The 13311-nt window shown below is 41.4% G+C and overlaps 1 protein-coding gene across 6 annotated transcripts in view; it reads right to left on the bottom strand.

Moving 5' to 3' along the window:
* Positions 1–10031, bottom strand: part of RPS6KA5 (ribosomal protein S6 kinase A5) — a gene marked incomplete at both ends in the record, with an annotated part of 180087 nt that extends 170056 nt beyond the window's left edge. For 5 of the 6 annotated variants that reach the window (XM_079699289.1, XM_079699287.1, XM_079699286.1 and 2 more), the window contains one exon: positions 9691–9796. In XM_079699289.1, the coding sequence (XP_079555415.1) occupies positions 9691–9796 (106 nt within the window). Of the gene's footprint in view, positions 1–9690 lie in introns of all 6 variants that reach the window. The other variant, XM_079699290.1, reaches the window with a different exon arrangement.
* Between the last annotated feature and the right edge of the window lie 3280 nt (positions 10032–13311).

Genomic DNA, 13311 nt, shown 5'->3' on the forward strand with positions numbered 1-13311 from the left:
AGGCACACAGTGTCAACAAATCCTTAATGGCTGAATAAAACCGTGGCTGTTTTGCCCAACTTATACATGACAAAATTATGTCAAAGTTACGAGTTTGATTTGTGCGTGCCCATTAGATTTGTCCTACTCTAGTCCTAATTATGATGTTTGCTTACAAACAAAGGACAGTGGTATAAAGGAAAAATGGGCAACTTCATGGGAAAGGGTTAATGCAAATCTACTGCTAAGTGTTCATGCCCTCCTAATGCAACACCATTCATTTAGATATGAAGTGCAACATTATCCTTATTACATATTTTAAATAGTTTTTCCTTTAGGAAAAACATGTAATTCCACTCCAGTATTGAAGTGGTTTGAGGATAGAGTACTTCAGTTGACTGAATTTTCCTATTAATGATGGGATATTCCACTAATGTAGAAAACTGCCTGGTACAAAGACAGCCCTGTGTATGACTTCCATCATCTTGCCAATAAAATTTCTTTTTAAAAGTATGCCTTGATTTTATTGATTTCTCATTATGTATTTTTTAAAAACTCTAAAAAGGTATTAATTAATCAGACACCTCACTTTTTTTTCTTTTTAGAAGAAATATAAAAATAGCACGAACATCACGACAAAGATTTTATTTAAGAAGCAAAATACTGGGTAGAAAGTCAAATATCTTTCCATATTGTCCATCTTACTCATGGTTTGTATCTATGTGTTTGTATATAAATGCATTTAATTAAATATTTACCTAATTCCTGTCTTGGCCCAGAAAAGACTTAAGGCAAAATAACTAAAGCATAAGAAAAGAAGAAAGAAAAATAAGAAGAAAGATTAGGGACAGAAAATGACACCAGGAAGGGGCTCAAGATGCCTGCCAGACCACAATTTTATGTGGTGTAGGCTTGACATGTGAAGCATTCTAGCCACCAACTTGATAAAAGAGGTCTGCCCCAGGGATCCACCTCACAGCATTCCTATGAAAAACAGAACAGCTGGTCAAAGCAGCTCAGCTAGACTTGGTACTAAGATCAGAAAGGAATGTCTTCTTGGGGATTCCCTAGAGACGACATCATTCTACTTCTACTAAGAATGACATTTGTTACCATTTTCTACTAAATAGTTGTTTAAATGACTAACTGCTTCATATTGTTATCCTATTCAGTTACCCAAGCCTGGGGCAAAATTATCTCTTGGTTCATCCAATCTTAAGCAAGATGTGTTAGCTCCCTATTGCTGCTGTAAAAAATTACATAAACTTCATGGTTTATGAACAACATAAATCTGTCTTATTATAGTTCTAGAGATCAGAAGTCTCAAACCAGGTCTTAAGGAGCTAAAATCAAGAGACAGTAGAGCTGCATTCCTTTTGGACACTCCAGGGGACTATCTGTTCTTCACCGTCTAGAGCCTGCTCACATGCCTTGGCTCATGGCCCCCTTACAGTAATGGCTTCGGTCCAATCTCTGATGCCCCTGTTGCACCTTCTCTCCCTCGATTTCCATTCTCACAACCCCTTCTCTCTGACCTGCCGACCTCCCTCTCATAAGGACCCTGTGATTACATTGGACCCACCTGGATAACTCCCCATCCTTAATCACATCTGCAAGGTCTCTTTGCCATGTACAGAAATATTTACAGGTTAGGACATGGACATCTTGGGGGGAGGAGGTGTATTTTTCAGCCTACCACACAAGACTCTATTTACCTGTTTGCAGCTACCTGCAATTTACAAATTGTAATGATGTGTCAGAAAAATAACAATGTAAGGCCAAATTTACATAATAACAGTAAAGCCACAAATGGAAAACTTAATCAAAAGTTTTTTTATTTCAAGAGTTAATCATAGGATTCTTTTAAGTACCAAGTTCACCTTCTTTGTTCCAAATAATTTGATATACAAAAATATTATTTACACAATGTTTTGTCAGGAACACACTAGTTATATAAAAAGAAGCACACCGCCACAAAAACTTGAGTGTGAAATAAATAAAACTGCAATACCAAGTACTGTGCCAAAAATTGGGAACTTTAACTCCCTATTCTCCCTTCAGTCACAGGGCAGGGTGCCTACTGAGTACTAAAAAAAAAAAAAAAAGGGAACTAGCCAGCTCACTCACAACTTTATGAAGGTATAAAGTCCAGAGAACTTCCTTGATTTTTTGGAGGAACAGATATAGTTGAACCCACAGGGGCACTGCTAGAGACAAACATAATGAGGGCAAGATTCTATTTTAGACCCTATTCATCTTCCCTGAAAAACAAGAGGAATGTAGGAGTGCTCATACCATTGAGGTGCACCAAGATCTGTAAATCATTACAGGAGCTCAAAGGAGAAAACTGTGACAATCCCTCCCTCCCACAGCATTTTGGGATTGACATCTCTCAACAGTGTATTTAATTGTGAAGCTTCAGTCAACATATGATGCTATTATGCTAGATTTTCCCTAGAGGAATTTTCACCAAGCAGTAGCTTCTTTTTCAGGGTAAGAATTCAATCCTGCCCATCAGATCACTTATGTCTCCAGGAAGCTGAGATTTCATGATTTTTTCTTGCTTTGCAGTAGAGGTTAATGTTGGGTTTGATACAACAGTTGACTTGTCACCTCAGAAGCTTCCCCCCGCCAACCCCCCACCCCCGTTATAGACTGCAAACACAAAATATACTTGAATCCCCCTTGATTTAAGGGCTGAGATGCCACCTACTTTGCCCAAATAGATCATTTTCTTTTCTTTTTTAAATTTATTTATTTATTTATTTATTTTTGGCTGCATTGGGTCTTTCTTGCTGCACGTGGGCTTTCTCTAGTTGCGGCAAGCGGGGGCTACTCTTCATTGCATTGGCAGGCTTCTCATTGCAGTAGCTTCTCTTGTTGCGGAGCACAGGCTCTAGGCACACAGGCTTCAGTAGTTGTGTCACGTGGGCTCAGTAGTTGTGTCTCGCAGGCTCTAGAACACAGGCTCAGTAGTTGTGGCGCACGGGCTTAGTTGCTCCGCGGCATGTGGGATCTTCCCAGACCAGGGCTCGAACCTGTGTCCCCTGCATGGGCAGGCAGATTATTAACCACTGTGCCACCAGGGAAGTCCTAGGTCATTTTCTTAATCTCTAAAACTCATGGTAGAAAGAAGAGATTTTCTTATAAGTCTAGGCTCTAGGGAATTAAGATAGGGTACTATCAAAAACCTATTTATATTTTGACCATCCAATGTATCCTATAAAGCTAAAGATAGAGCACAAATTCTGCCTACTCTTCTCAAGGTGAGGAAAGTGTGAAAAAAAGGGAAAAGTACACACACAAACACAATATATATTTATACATGTATAATATAGAAAAGGAGAGCTGCATTGTTCTCACAGATAACTAAGATTGTCACTGAAATTTTTCAAAGTGCCTTTTTCTAGATAATCATTATGTTCCTAAAAAGCTAAGTATAAATAAAATCATTATAAATGGAATCATATTCAAAGAGCATCAGGGAATTATTTTTCAATGGGATTCAATCATGAATCCTCTGGCAAAACAGAATTATCTTTTAAAGTAAATCAGCACTTCTGACTTTTGTCTATACCAAGATTTCCATAGAAATTCCATTAAAGACGAACTTAATGCTGGTAAGTACTTTGGATATAACTCAGTCCAATACCTTTACTTTATGGATCAGTAAACTTAGGCTCAGAAAGGCGAAATGATTTATCTCAAGTCACACAGCAAGTTTGTGGCAGAGCTAGAAATATAATCCACCCTCAACCTCTGTTAGCCTTTACTTAGAAGACCCTAAGTATGGATGACAGCAATCAAATATGTACGATCTTTAATTGGAGGCAGAAATCAATCAAGCATATTTTGGGGAAACCAGACAGAGACATCACAGAAAAACAAAACTAGAGACAAATACCTCTTATGAATATAGACACAAAGATCCTCTACAAAACACTAGCAAACTGAATCCAGCATGGTGTATAAAAAGAATTATACACATTACCAAGAGGGATTTATCCCAGGAATACAAGGTTGGCTTAACACTCCAAAATTAATTAATGTAATACACCTTATCAATAAAAACAAACAAAAAAACCACATGATCATCTCCCTAAATGCAAAAAAAAAAAAAAATCGATGCTTTTCATGATTAAAAACACCCAAACAAATTAGGAAGAGAATTTCCTCAATCTAATAAAGCATATCTATGAAAAACCCACAGCTAAATTCATACTTAATGGTGAAAGACTAAAGCTTTCGCCCTAAGATCAGGAATAAGACAAGGATGTGTGCTTTCACCAATTCTATTGAATACTGTGCTGAAGGTTCTAGCCAAGACAATTAAGCAAGAAAACTAAATAAAAGGCATACACATTGGAAAGAAGTAAAACTATCTCTATTTGCAGATGATGTGATCTTGTAAGACATCCAATAAAAAAACATTAGAACTAATATACTAGTTTAGCAAGGTTGCAGGATACAAGATTAATATACAAAAATAAGTTGTATCTCTATATACTTTTAGTGAACGATCCAAAAATTAAACTAAGAAAATAATTATTTTACAATAGCAGCAAAAAGAATAAAATATTTAGGAATAAATTTAACAAAAGAAGTGTAAACATATAGTCTGAAAACTACAAAATGTTAAAAGAAATGAAAGAAGACCTAAATTAATGGAAAAACATTCCATGTTCATAAATCACAAGATTTAATATGCTAAGATGGCAACACTCCCAAAATTGATCTACAGATTTAATGCAATCCCTACCAGAATCATAGTTGGCTTCTTTGCAGAAATATTGACAAGCTAATTCTAAAATTCATATGGAAATTCAAGGGATCCAAAATAGCCAAAACAATTCTGAAAAAGAAGAACAAGGCTGGAAGACTCACAATTCCCAATTTCAAAACTTACTAAAAAGTTACAGTAGTCAAAACAGTGTGGTGATGGCATAAGGACAGACACAAAAATCAGTGGAATTGAATTGAGAGTCCAAAACTAAATCCGTACATCTATAGTCAATTGATTTTTGACAAGAGTGCTGAGAAAATAAAATGGAAAAAGAATAGCCTTTCAACAAATGAGGCAAAAACCTAAATGTAACAGCTAAAATCATACAACCCTTAGAAGGAAACAGAGATATAAAATCTTTGTGACCTTGAATTAGTCAATGATTTATTAGATACAATACCAAAAGCAAGAGAAAGAAAAGAAAAAAGAAATAAATTGGACTTCATCAAAATTAAAGACTATAGTGCTTCTAAGGTTATCACTGAAAAAAAAAAGATAATCTACTTTATGGGAGAAAATATTTGTAAACCATATATCTAATAAGGGATCTGTATTTACAATACATAACTCATATCTCAATAATAAAAAAGACAAATTAACCAATTAAAAAATGGGCAAAGGATCTGGATAGACATTTCTCCAAACATATACAAATGGCCCATGAGTACATGAAAAGATGCCCAACATCATTAGTCATTAGGAAACACAAATCAAAACTACAGTGAGATACCACTTCATACTCACCAGGAATGGCTATAAGCAAAAAGACCTACAATAACAAGTGATGGCGAGGATGTGGAGAAACTGGAGCCCTTGCTAGTGGGACTGTAAAGCAGTGCAGTCACTTTGGAAAACTTAAGTTAAACATAGACTTACCACGTGATCCAATAATTTTACTCTTAATATGCATCCAAGAAAAATGAAAACATAGGTCCATGCAGAAACTTGTACACAAATATACATAGCAGCATTATTCACAACCAAAAGGTTGAAACAACCCAAATGTCAATCAAATGATGAATGGATAAAATACAGTACATCCACACAATGAAATATTACCTGTCAATTTAAAAAATGAAGTGCTGACACACGTTACAAATGGATGAATCTTGAAAATACTTTGTTTAGTAAAAGAAGCCAGTGATAAAAGATCACATATTATAAAGTTCCATAATAAGAAATGTCCCTAGGCAAATACACAGAAAGCAGAATTAGCAGTTGCCTAGGGTTGGGGATGGGTTGTGGGGATGTGGAGTGACCGATATAAATGGGTAAGACGTTTCTTTTTAGGGTGATGGAAAGTTCTAAAATTAGATTGTGGTGATGGTTGTGTAACTATAAAATGTATTGAATTGTACACGTAAAACAAGTGGATTTTATGGTATGTAAATTATATCTCAAAAAAGCTGTTTAAAAAAAAAAAGACATTGCAGCTTCTCCATTCAATCACTTGTTCTGGGGGAGCCAGCTGTCATGTCATGAGGACATTTAAGCAGCCCTATGGAGAGGTCCACATAGCAAGGAACTGAAGCATCCTGCCAACAACATGTGAGTGAGCTGTCTTGGAAGGGAACCTCCTGCCCCAGACAAGTCTTCAGGTGAATGCAGTCGTGGCCAACATCGTGACTAAAACCTCATGAGAGACCCTGAGTCAGAACCATCAGGCTAAGCAACTCCTGAATTCCTGACCCACAGAAATCATGATGCTTTAGGCCACTAAGTTTGGCATAATTTGTTGCACAGCAATAGGTAACTAATACCCCTTCCTTGACCCTCTCCTCAGTGTTATGCTCTCTCTCCTAATGACGGACATCTAAGGAAATGTCTTCCCAGCAACCCTTCCTCTTCTAAGAGTTTAGTTTCCCTCCCCCAACCCCGCCGCTGCATCCATATGTTCACTGTAGTAGCTGTCATGTTAGTAGAACATGATCCCATTCCCTGGCCTTAGTTGAACAATCCGAAAGTAGGCACATTACCAAAGCCAGGCTAATAAAGTCCTTTGCTAATATTTTTGTACCTGAAGCTGATAAAAAGGCAGTGTCTCTCTGGTACCGAGAGCTGTAAGATATAAAACTTGGGGTCTGTCAGCAGCCATGTTCCTTCCCACGTGGAAAAAGGTGAACAGCAGTGGAGAAGAATGAAGCCATCACATAGAGACAAGCAAAGAAGCAAAGATTCAAGATGGAGAGAGTACAGACAGCATCAGTCTCTGGTTCCAGGGATTCCTGATGCAACTCAGTCCTTTCAGGGGGAAGACCACATGTGTCTTGTAACCCCAGCATATAAAACAGAACTCAGTACATAAGAGGTAATGAAATATTTATTGAATAAATGAATAAGATAACCCTTCCAATAGTACCCCCTCTTTTTTGTTGCTGTGGTTCAACAGAGTTAGATCTGAAACCTGGAAGTCCTAAACCTCTTCTTTGCTAACTTTATACTCTGTATATCCTTCTATTATTACATTATGACAATATCCTAATTACTGGTTTACATGGCCTCCTCCCCTACCATCAGAGGGCAGGAAATTTTCTCATTTTTTGTATCATCAGTACCATTTAGCCTAGAAAACAGAAAGTATCAAGAAATCTTTAACTGATCTAATCATTCCTTTACTCTTGTGATCTTCAGATCTACATTCAGCCAACATCTCCTGACCGCCTAATCTGTGCCAACCAAACCAACAGTCACATTCAATTTTCACATTCGGTAGATGAGAGAAGTGAGTGTGAAAAGAGTTGAATTGACTTGCCCAAGTCTACATAGCTAGTAACTGGCAGAGCTGGGATTTGGAACTAAGTCTTCCAATTCCATGTCCAGGGATGCCATGCTACTTGGTCTACACTATTGGAACACTTTCCATGTCCTTACATGTAACTTGTTGCCTTTTCACTCATCCTACAGCAGACAATACAATATTGAGCACAAACGGGCAATCGCCAGCTGCTGACTTGATATGACTCTATGCTTGTCCACATTTTGAGAAGGGACCACATCAGGTCAAATTACTTTGGTGCCTATTATAGCATCATGTGCTGACGGGGCCCAGTTGGCTGAAGATGAGAGAATCTTTCAAGCTATATTTTAACAGTGTTTTTGACCACTATATCCGGTCAGTTGTTCCAGCGTTTAGCAATAAATCAAAGTGACTGTTCATTTCCTTTGACAGTTAACAGTACTAATGAATTCAGTATAATCTCACCATCCATCAGAAAAATTTCTAAAATGCAAGCTTGAAGCTGATGATTCACACAGTAGAGAAGGGGAAATAAAGCAGTTCTCATTGTTTTCTACAAAACTAGCATTGTAAAAAAATTTTGAAAAACTAGCATTGTTTGCAAAATCCAGAAACTGAGCAGTTGGTGGACTACTAATAAAGTAGGTTGCTCCTTGGTCATTTAGCAAAAAGCTGCTTGTTGCACCACTGTCAATGGCTGAGGAGCATATGATTTCAAGTAGCTTTTGCTGTACAGAACAAATCTACATACATAAATCAGTGAATCGTTATGTAAGAAAAGAAAAAGAAATTCAAATTTTCCACACCAGAAAACATCTGACACTGAACCTGGCACAAATCAGATATTAATACTGAATAAATGTTTACTGAATAAATTATTGAATAGCCCTTTGAAAACATCAATTGTCTATTAAATTGAGAGAGAAAAATCAAACCAGCCAAACATACACAGGTTACGTTAGGAACTCCAAAAAATTATGGAGTAACTGGCTCAAGATTCATAAATTCACAGTGACCAAAAAAAAAAAGATTTTAAGCCAATGTTTAAAAACGTTGAAATAAGTAAGCATGCATTTGACATCCCTCTTAAATTAAGTCACCACACTGGCGCTCAGTGTAACGCTAACCAGCAATAACAAAAAATTAAAAGAACAGGTGACAGATCTAACTTTGCAATCTGTTCAAAACAGTAACAAGGTGTAGTAGGCACGCACTTGAAACCTGCTATTTAAGCTCTGTGTCTACACAATAAAAGAATATCCCAATATGCCAAAGAAGCTGAATCAAAAGCCTTAATAAACACAAGAACATTTAATAGTAATAATGAACAATTCATTAAAATGTATTATCTGTTCAGAAGTGCAAAAGGATCTCTAATAGGAGACTGGGCTCCACAAATATAAACCCAACCTATACTGATTAGTCCGAATAAGCATTTTCCAAAATGAACAACCCATAACGAATAACGTAACAAGTATAAAGCCTGGGACGACCCTAGTGATCGCAAACATCAGAACGTGAGCGCTTAAGCTGGCTAGTTAGCCGCTTTTACCTAGAGCTTCAAATTTACTGAGCCTTCTTCTCAAGAGACCTTTGAAAGAAATGTAAGGCCAAGTATAGTATTTCATGACGATTGCAAATAAAGGCACTCAGTCCCTGGAGCCCGCGATCCCTCTTTATGTCACTAGAGACTGGACTCCTGAAAAGGCTGGGGGAAAGCCACCCTTTCATCTTGCCCAGGACCGCAGCACCTTAGGGACCCCTCTAGGGAAGTACAGGAGCGGAGAAGTGAGTCATGCTCCAAAACTAAGCGTCGTTCACCCTACACTGAGGAAGGCGCACCTTTCACCCTAGACAGGATGCAGTGACAGATGTGGCACCTGTGCGGGAAGGGGGCGCGAAGACATCCTCAGAGTCAGTGCCAACAGGCAGCTGTCGGCTGCTCCGCGGGCTCCAACGCCCCGCGCCCGCCGCTCATTCCCGGGCTGGGGAAAACTTTCCGCCAGCTCCCCTCGGGCGCGCACCCACCTCCCGGGACCCCCGGGCTCCCGCCCTGTCCGAGAGGCCCCGCCCAGGGCCCGCCCCCCGCGCCCTCGGCACGGCCCCTTGCCCCCAGCCCGAGCAGACCCCTGCGTGCCCTCGGGGCGCGCCCCCGCGCCCAGCCCGGCCGGCAGAGGGCGGGGTCGCTCACCCGTCCGCAGCTCGTGCTTGACAGTGAGGAGCTGCTCTCCCCCAGCGCCGCCGTCCCTGCTGGTCCCTGTGGCGCCGCCACCGCTGCTGCCGCCCTCCTCCTCCATCTTCTCCCTTTCCCGATCCCGAGGGGTCCTCCGAGGGGACCCGGGAGACAGCAGACGTCCGAGCCCTCACAGCTCCCGCTGCAGCCCCAGGAGCCGGGGTGCGGCGGCTCCAGAACTCGGACGCCGAGACGAGTAGCTTTCCCGCTCTGGCCGCACGGCTAGCTCCTCCGCCTCCTCCCCCTTCGGCGGGCACCGCTAGTACCGCGCAACCAAACCGCCCCCTGCTCCGCCGCCTCCTCCGTCAAGCTGGTCCGCCCACAGCCAGCAAGGTAGCCACAGCCATTCGAGCCGCCATCGCTTATTGGGCACAGGGCGCGCGCATCTGTCAGCGCCGGCTTCCATTGGACAGTCCGCTCTGACGCGTCACGAACCGCCCCGCCCCTCTCCTCGAATTGTTGTTGCTTGGCGGAGTGGCAGGAGAGGGAGGAGCGCAACCGCTCCGATTGGTAAGACTGGAGTTTTGCCCCGCCCATCTCCGCTGATGCGCACGCGCAGTCAGAACGTTCCCTTCCCTGACATTCCCAGAACGGTCACACCCCTCATTCCCCAGCTTCGATCTGTTAGTAAACAGTGTCTAGTAGTCAGGAGGCGCTCGGGGTCTGTGATTGGCTATTGCCGAAAGAGGCGGGGAGGGCTGATTGGAACGTTTGGTCCGCCAGTCACCGTGGACAGAGGAGGAGCTTAAAAGAAAGCGCTTCTCACGCACGTGTTTGCAGACGTACCTGATGGTCCCTGGCAGCGATCCGTAGGTGTGTGACCAGCGGGACGACAGCGTGTCTTAAAAAGGTGTTACTCGCCCTAGTGAGTCCTAAACAAAGTTAAGTGGAATTCGTGCTTAAGTACAAGTAAGTCTCCATGAGTACTTTTGCAAAGGATAAACATTTCCATTTTGTACAAGACGCATCCTAGGCACCAAAAGGCTACAGAGATTAATAAAATAGAATACAATCCCTGCCCCTAAGCAACTTTCAATAGAACACGAGAAACAGACGATCTGTGAAATACATAGGAAACTGTAAAGCAGAATTCGAAATAATACAGTCGTACAAACTGTTAAGAGAACTGTACAGATGGCAATAATTATTCTCAGTAGAGGAGCTGGGGAAGGCTTTTAGGGCAAGGAGGCATTTGAGATAACCAGCTTAAAAGGATGGGTGAGATAGAAATACCAGTAGCAGATACAGAGATAGTAACTGTGAGCTAGGCCTGGAAGTGGAGAAGGCAAGGGTAGGTTAAGTGATTGATAAGGCTGGATGGAAGTATGATGTAAGAGACACAGCTAAAAAGGTAAGATTCCATAAGATAATGAAGAACCTGAGGGCTTCCCTGGTGGCGCAGTGGTTGAGAGTCCACCTGCTGATGCAGGAGACACGGGTTCGTGCCCCGGCCCGAGAGGATCCCACATGCCACGGAGCGGCTGGGCCCGTGAGCCATGGCCACTGAGTCTGTGCGTCCAGAACCTGTGCTCCGCAACGGGAGAGGCCACAACAGTGAGAGGCCTGCGTACCGCAAAAAAGAAAAAAAAAAAAGAACCTGACCACAATGCTAAGCAGTGCAGATTTTATTTAGTACAGGATGGGGAGCCTCAAAGAGTAGCTACGATATCAAAGCTGTTCTCTTGGAAGTTAGCTTCGGTTATAGTGAGAAGACGGACTGAAGGGAAGAGGGGAAAGATGGCACAGCAAGAATACTTTTGCAAGGATAGAACTTATGGGAGTTTCCCATGAGAATGGGAAAAGGAGGAGATTAAAGATGGATACTTGGATATAATTCACATAGAAGTGAACTTTTAAACCAATCAGGGATTAGATCAGGAGGTCAGCAAACTGTTTTTCAAAGAGCCAAATAGTAAATAGTTATTTTAGGCTTTGCAGGCCATGTGGTCTCTTTCACAGCTATTCACCTCTGCTATTGCAGTGTGAAAGCAGCCCTAAACAATAAGAAAACTAACCGATATGGCTGTGTTCCAATAAAACTTTATTTATGGACATTGTAATTAAATTTAACGCAAGTTTCACGTGATGATATATTCTTTTAATTCTTTTCAAACATTAAAAAATATAAAAACTATTCTTAGCTCTTGGGCCATTAAAAAAACAGGCAGGAAATCAGATTTGGCCTGCAGGCCATAGTTTGCAGACTCCTGGGTTAGACTGCCATAGAAAAGAAAGCAGAGAAGCCTCAGCAGCTGCTTCAGGCTGCTTCAGCTCCCTGGGCTTACCTGCCTGGAATATTCATCCCACTAAACCATGACTGCCTACTTGTCTTTCTCCTCCACAAGTAGTGTGCTGTTTGGAGCCAGGAAATGACTGTGTGCAATGTTCATTTGTTCACTCAACAACTTTTATGCCAGTTATGAACCAAGTACTATGATGGGTACTAGAGACACAGGGGGAGCAAAACAGATGCAATCCTTGCTCTTCTAGAGCATACAGTCTTGAAATGGAAATCAGTATTAAATAATCACATAAAGGAATGTAAACTTTCCATTGTGATCATGCTGTAAAGGAAAATAATAGGGTGCTGCAATAGAATATATCAGGGAGGCCTAATTTAGGTTGGAGGAGCTTGAAGGCCTTTATAAGGAAGTCTTACTTAAGGTAATTCTTTAAAGATGAGTAGATTTTAACCAGGATGTGGCAGAGACTGGCCTGATGCTCACCAATCTCATTTCCTCTTCCTGGACACACAGGAAAAGTACATTTTTTTTTTCCTTTGCAGTTAGGCCAGGGTCATGTGACTGTGATCTGGCCAACAGGGTGTGGGCACATGCAGTGTGTGCCATTTCCAGGCCTGGCCGCATGCATATCACTCACGCCCTCTTCTCTTTCCACGGCACCTACAAAGGCCACATGTTGAATGTGGGCATGCCACAATTTTAGATGCACCCTGAAACTCTGCATCTCCACTTGAAGAAGAGCCACCCTGACCTCCTTCAGACTGAGATGTGAGCAATAAATAAATCTTTTTAGGCATAAGCTACAGACATGTTGGGGTTGTTTGCTACCAAAGCAGAATCCAGTCTACCCTGACAATTTCACAAGTGAATTGCTGGGGCGAGAAAATTCTAGGAAGATGCAAAGTCCTGAGACAGGCAAAGAGTCTATTGTATGTTAGGGACTGAGAGAGAGCAAATGGGGCCATAACACAGTAAGCAAGAGATGAGGTGAGGGAGGCAGACAGAGACCCAATCGTGCAGTTTGTGGTAAGCCTATTAGTAACTCGGGAGTTTTTCCTGTGTGAAGTCAGAAGCAATGGAAGGAATTGAGATGGGAGAATGATAGAATTGGGGTAGTATTTTCGAAAGGTACTGTGGTTAGTGTTTAGAGACTGGGCTGGAGGGAGCAAGAAGGGATACAGGGAGACCAGTGAGGAGGTTATCACAGCAGTTTGGGCAAAAGATGATAGCAGGCATTGTAGATATGGAAAAGAAAAAGATGGTGTCTAGATATATATTTTGGACTTCATGAAGGATTGATGTCATGGGCGAGGATAAAAGGGGTGTCTGGAACAAC

The sequence above is a fragment of the Hyperoodon ampullatus genome (assembly GCF_949752795.1).
Source record: "Hyperoodon ampullatus genome assembly, chromosome: 3".
Lineage (NCBI taxonomy): Eukaryota > Metazoa > Chordata > Mammalia > Artiodactyla > Ziphiidae > Hyperoodon > Hyperoodon ampullatus.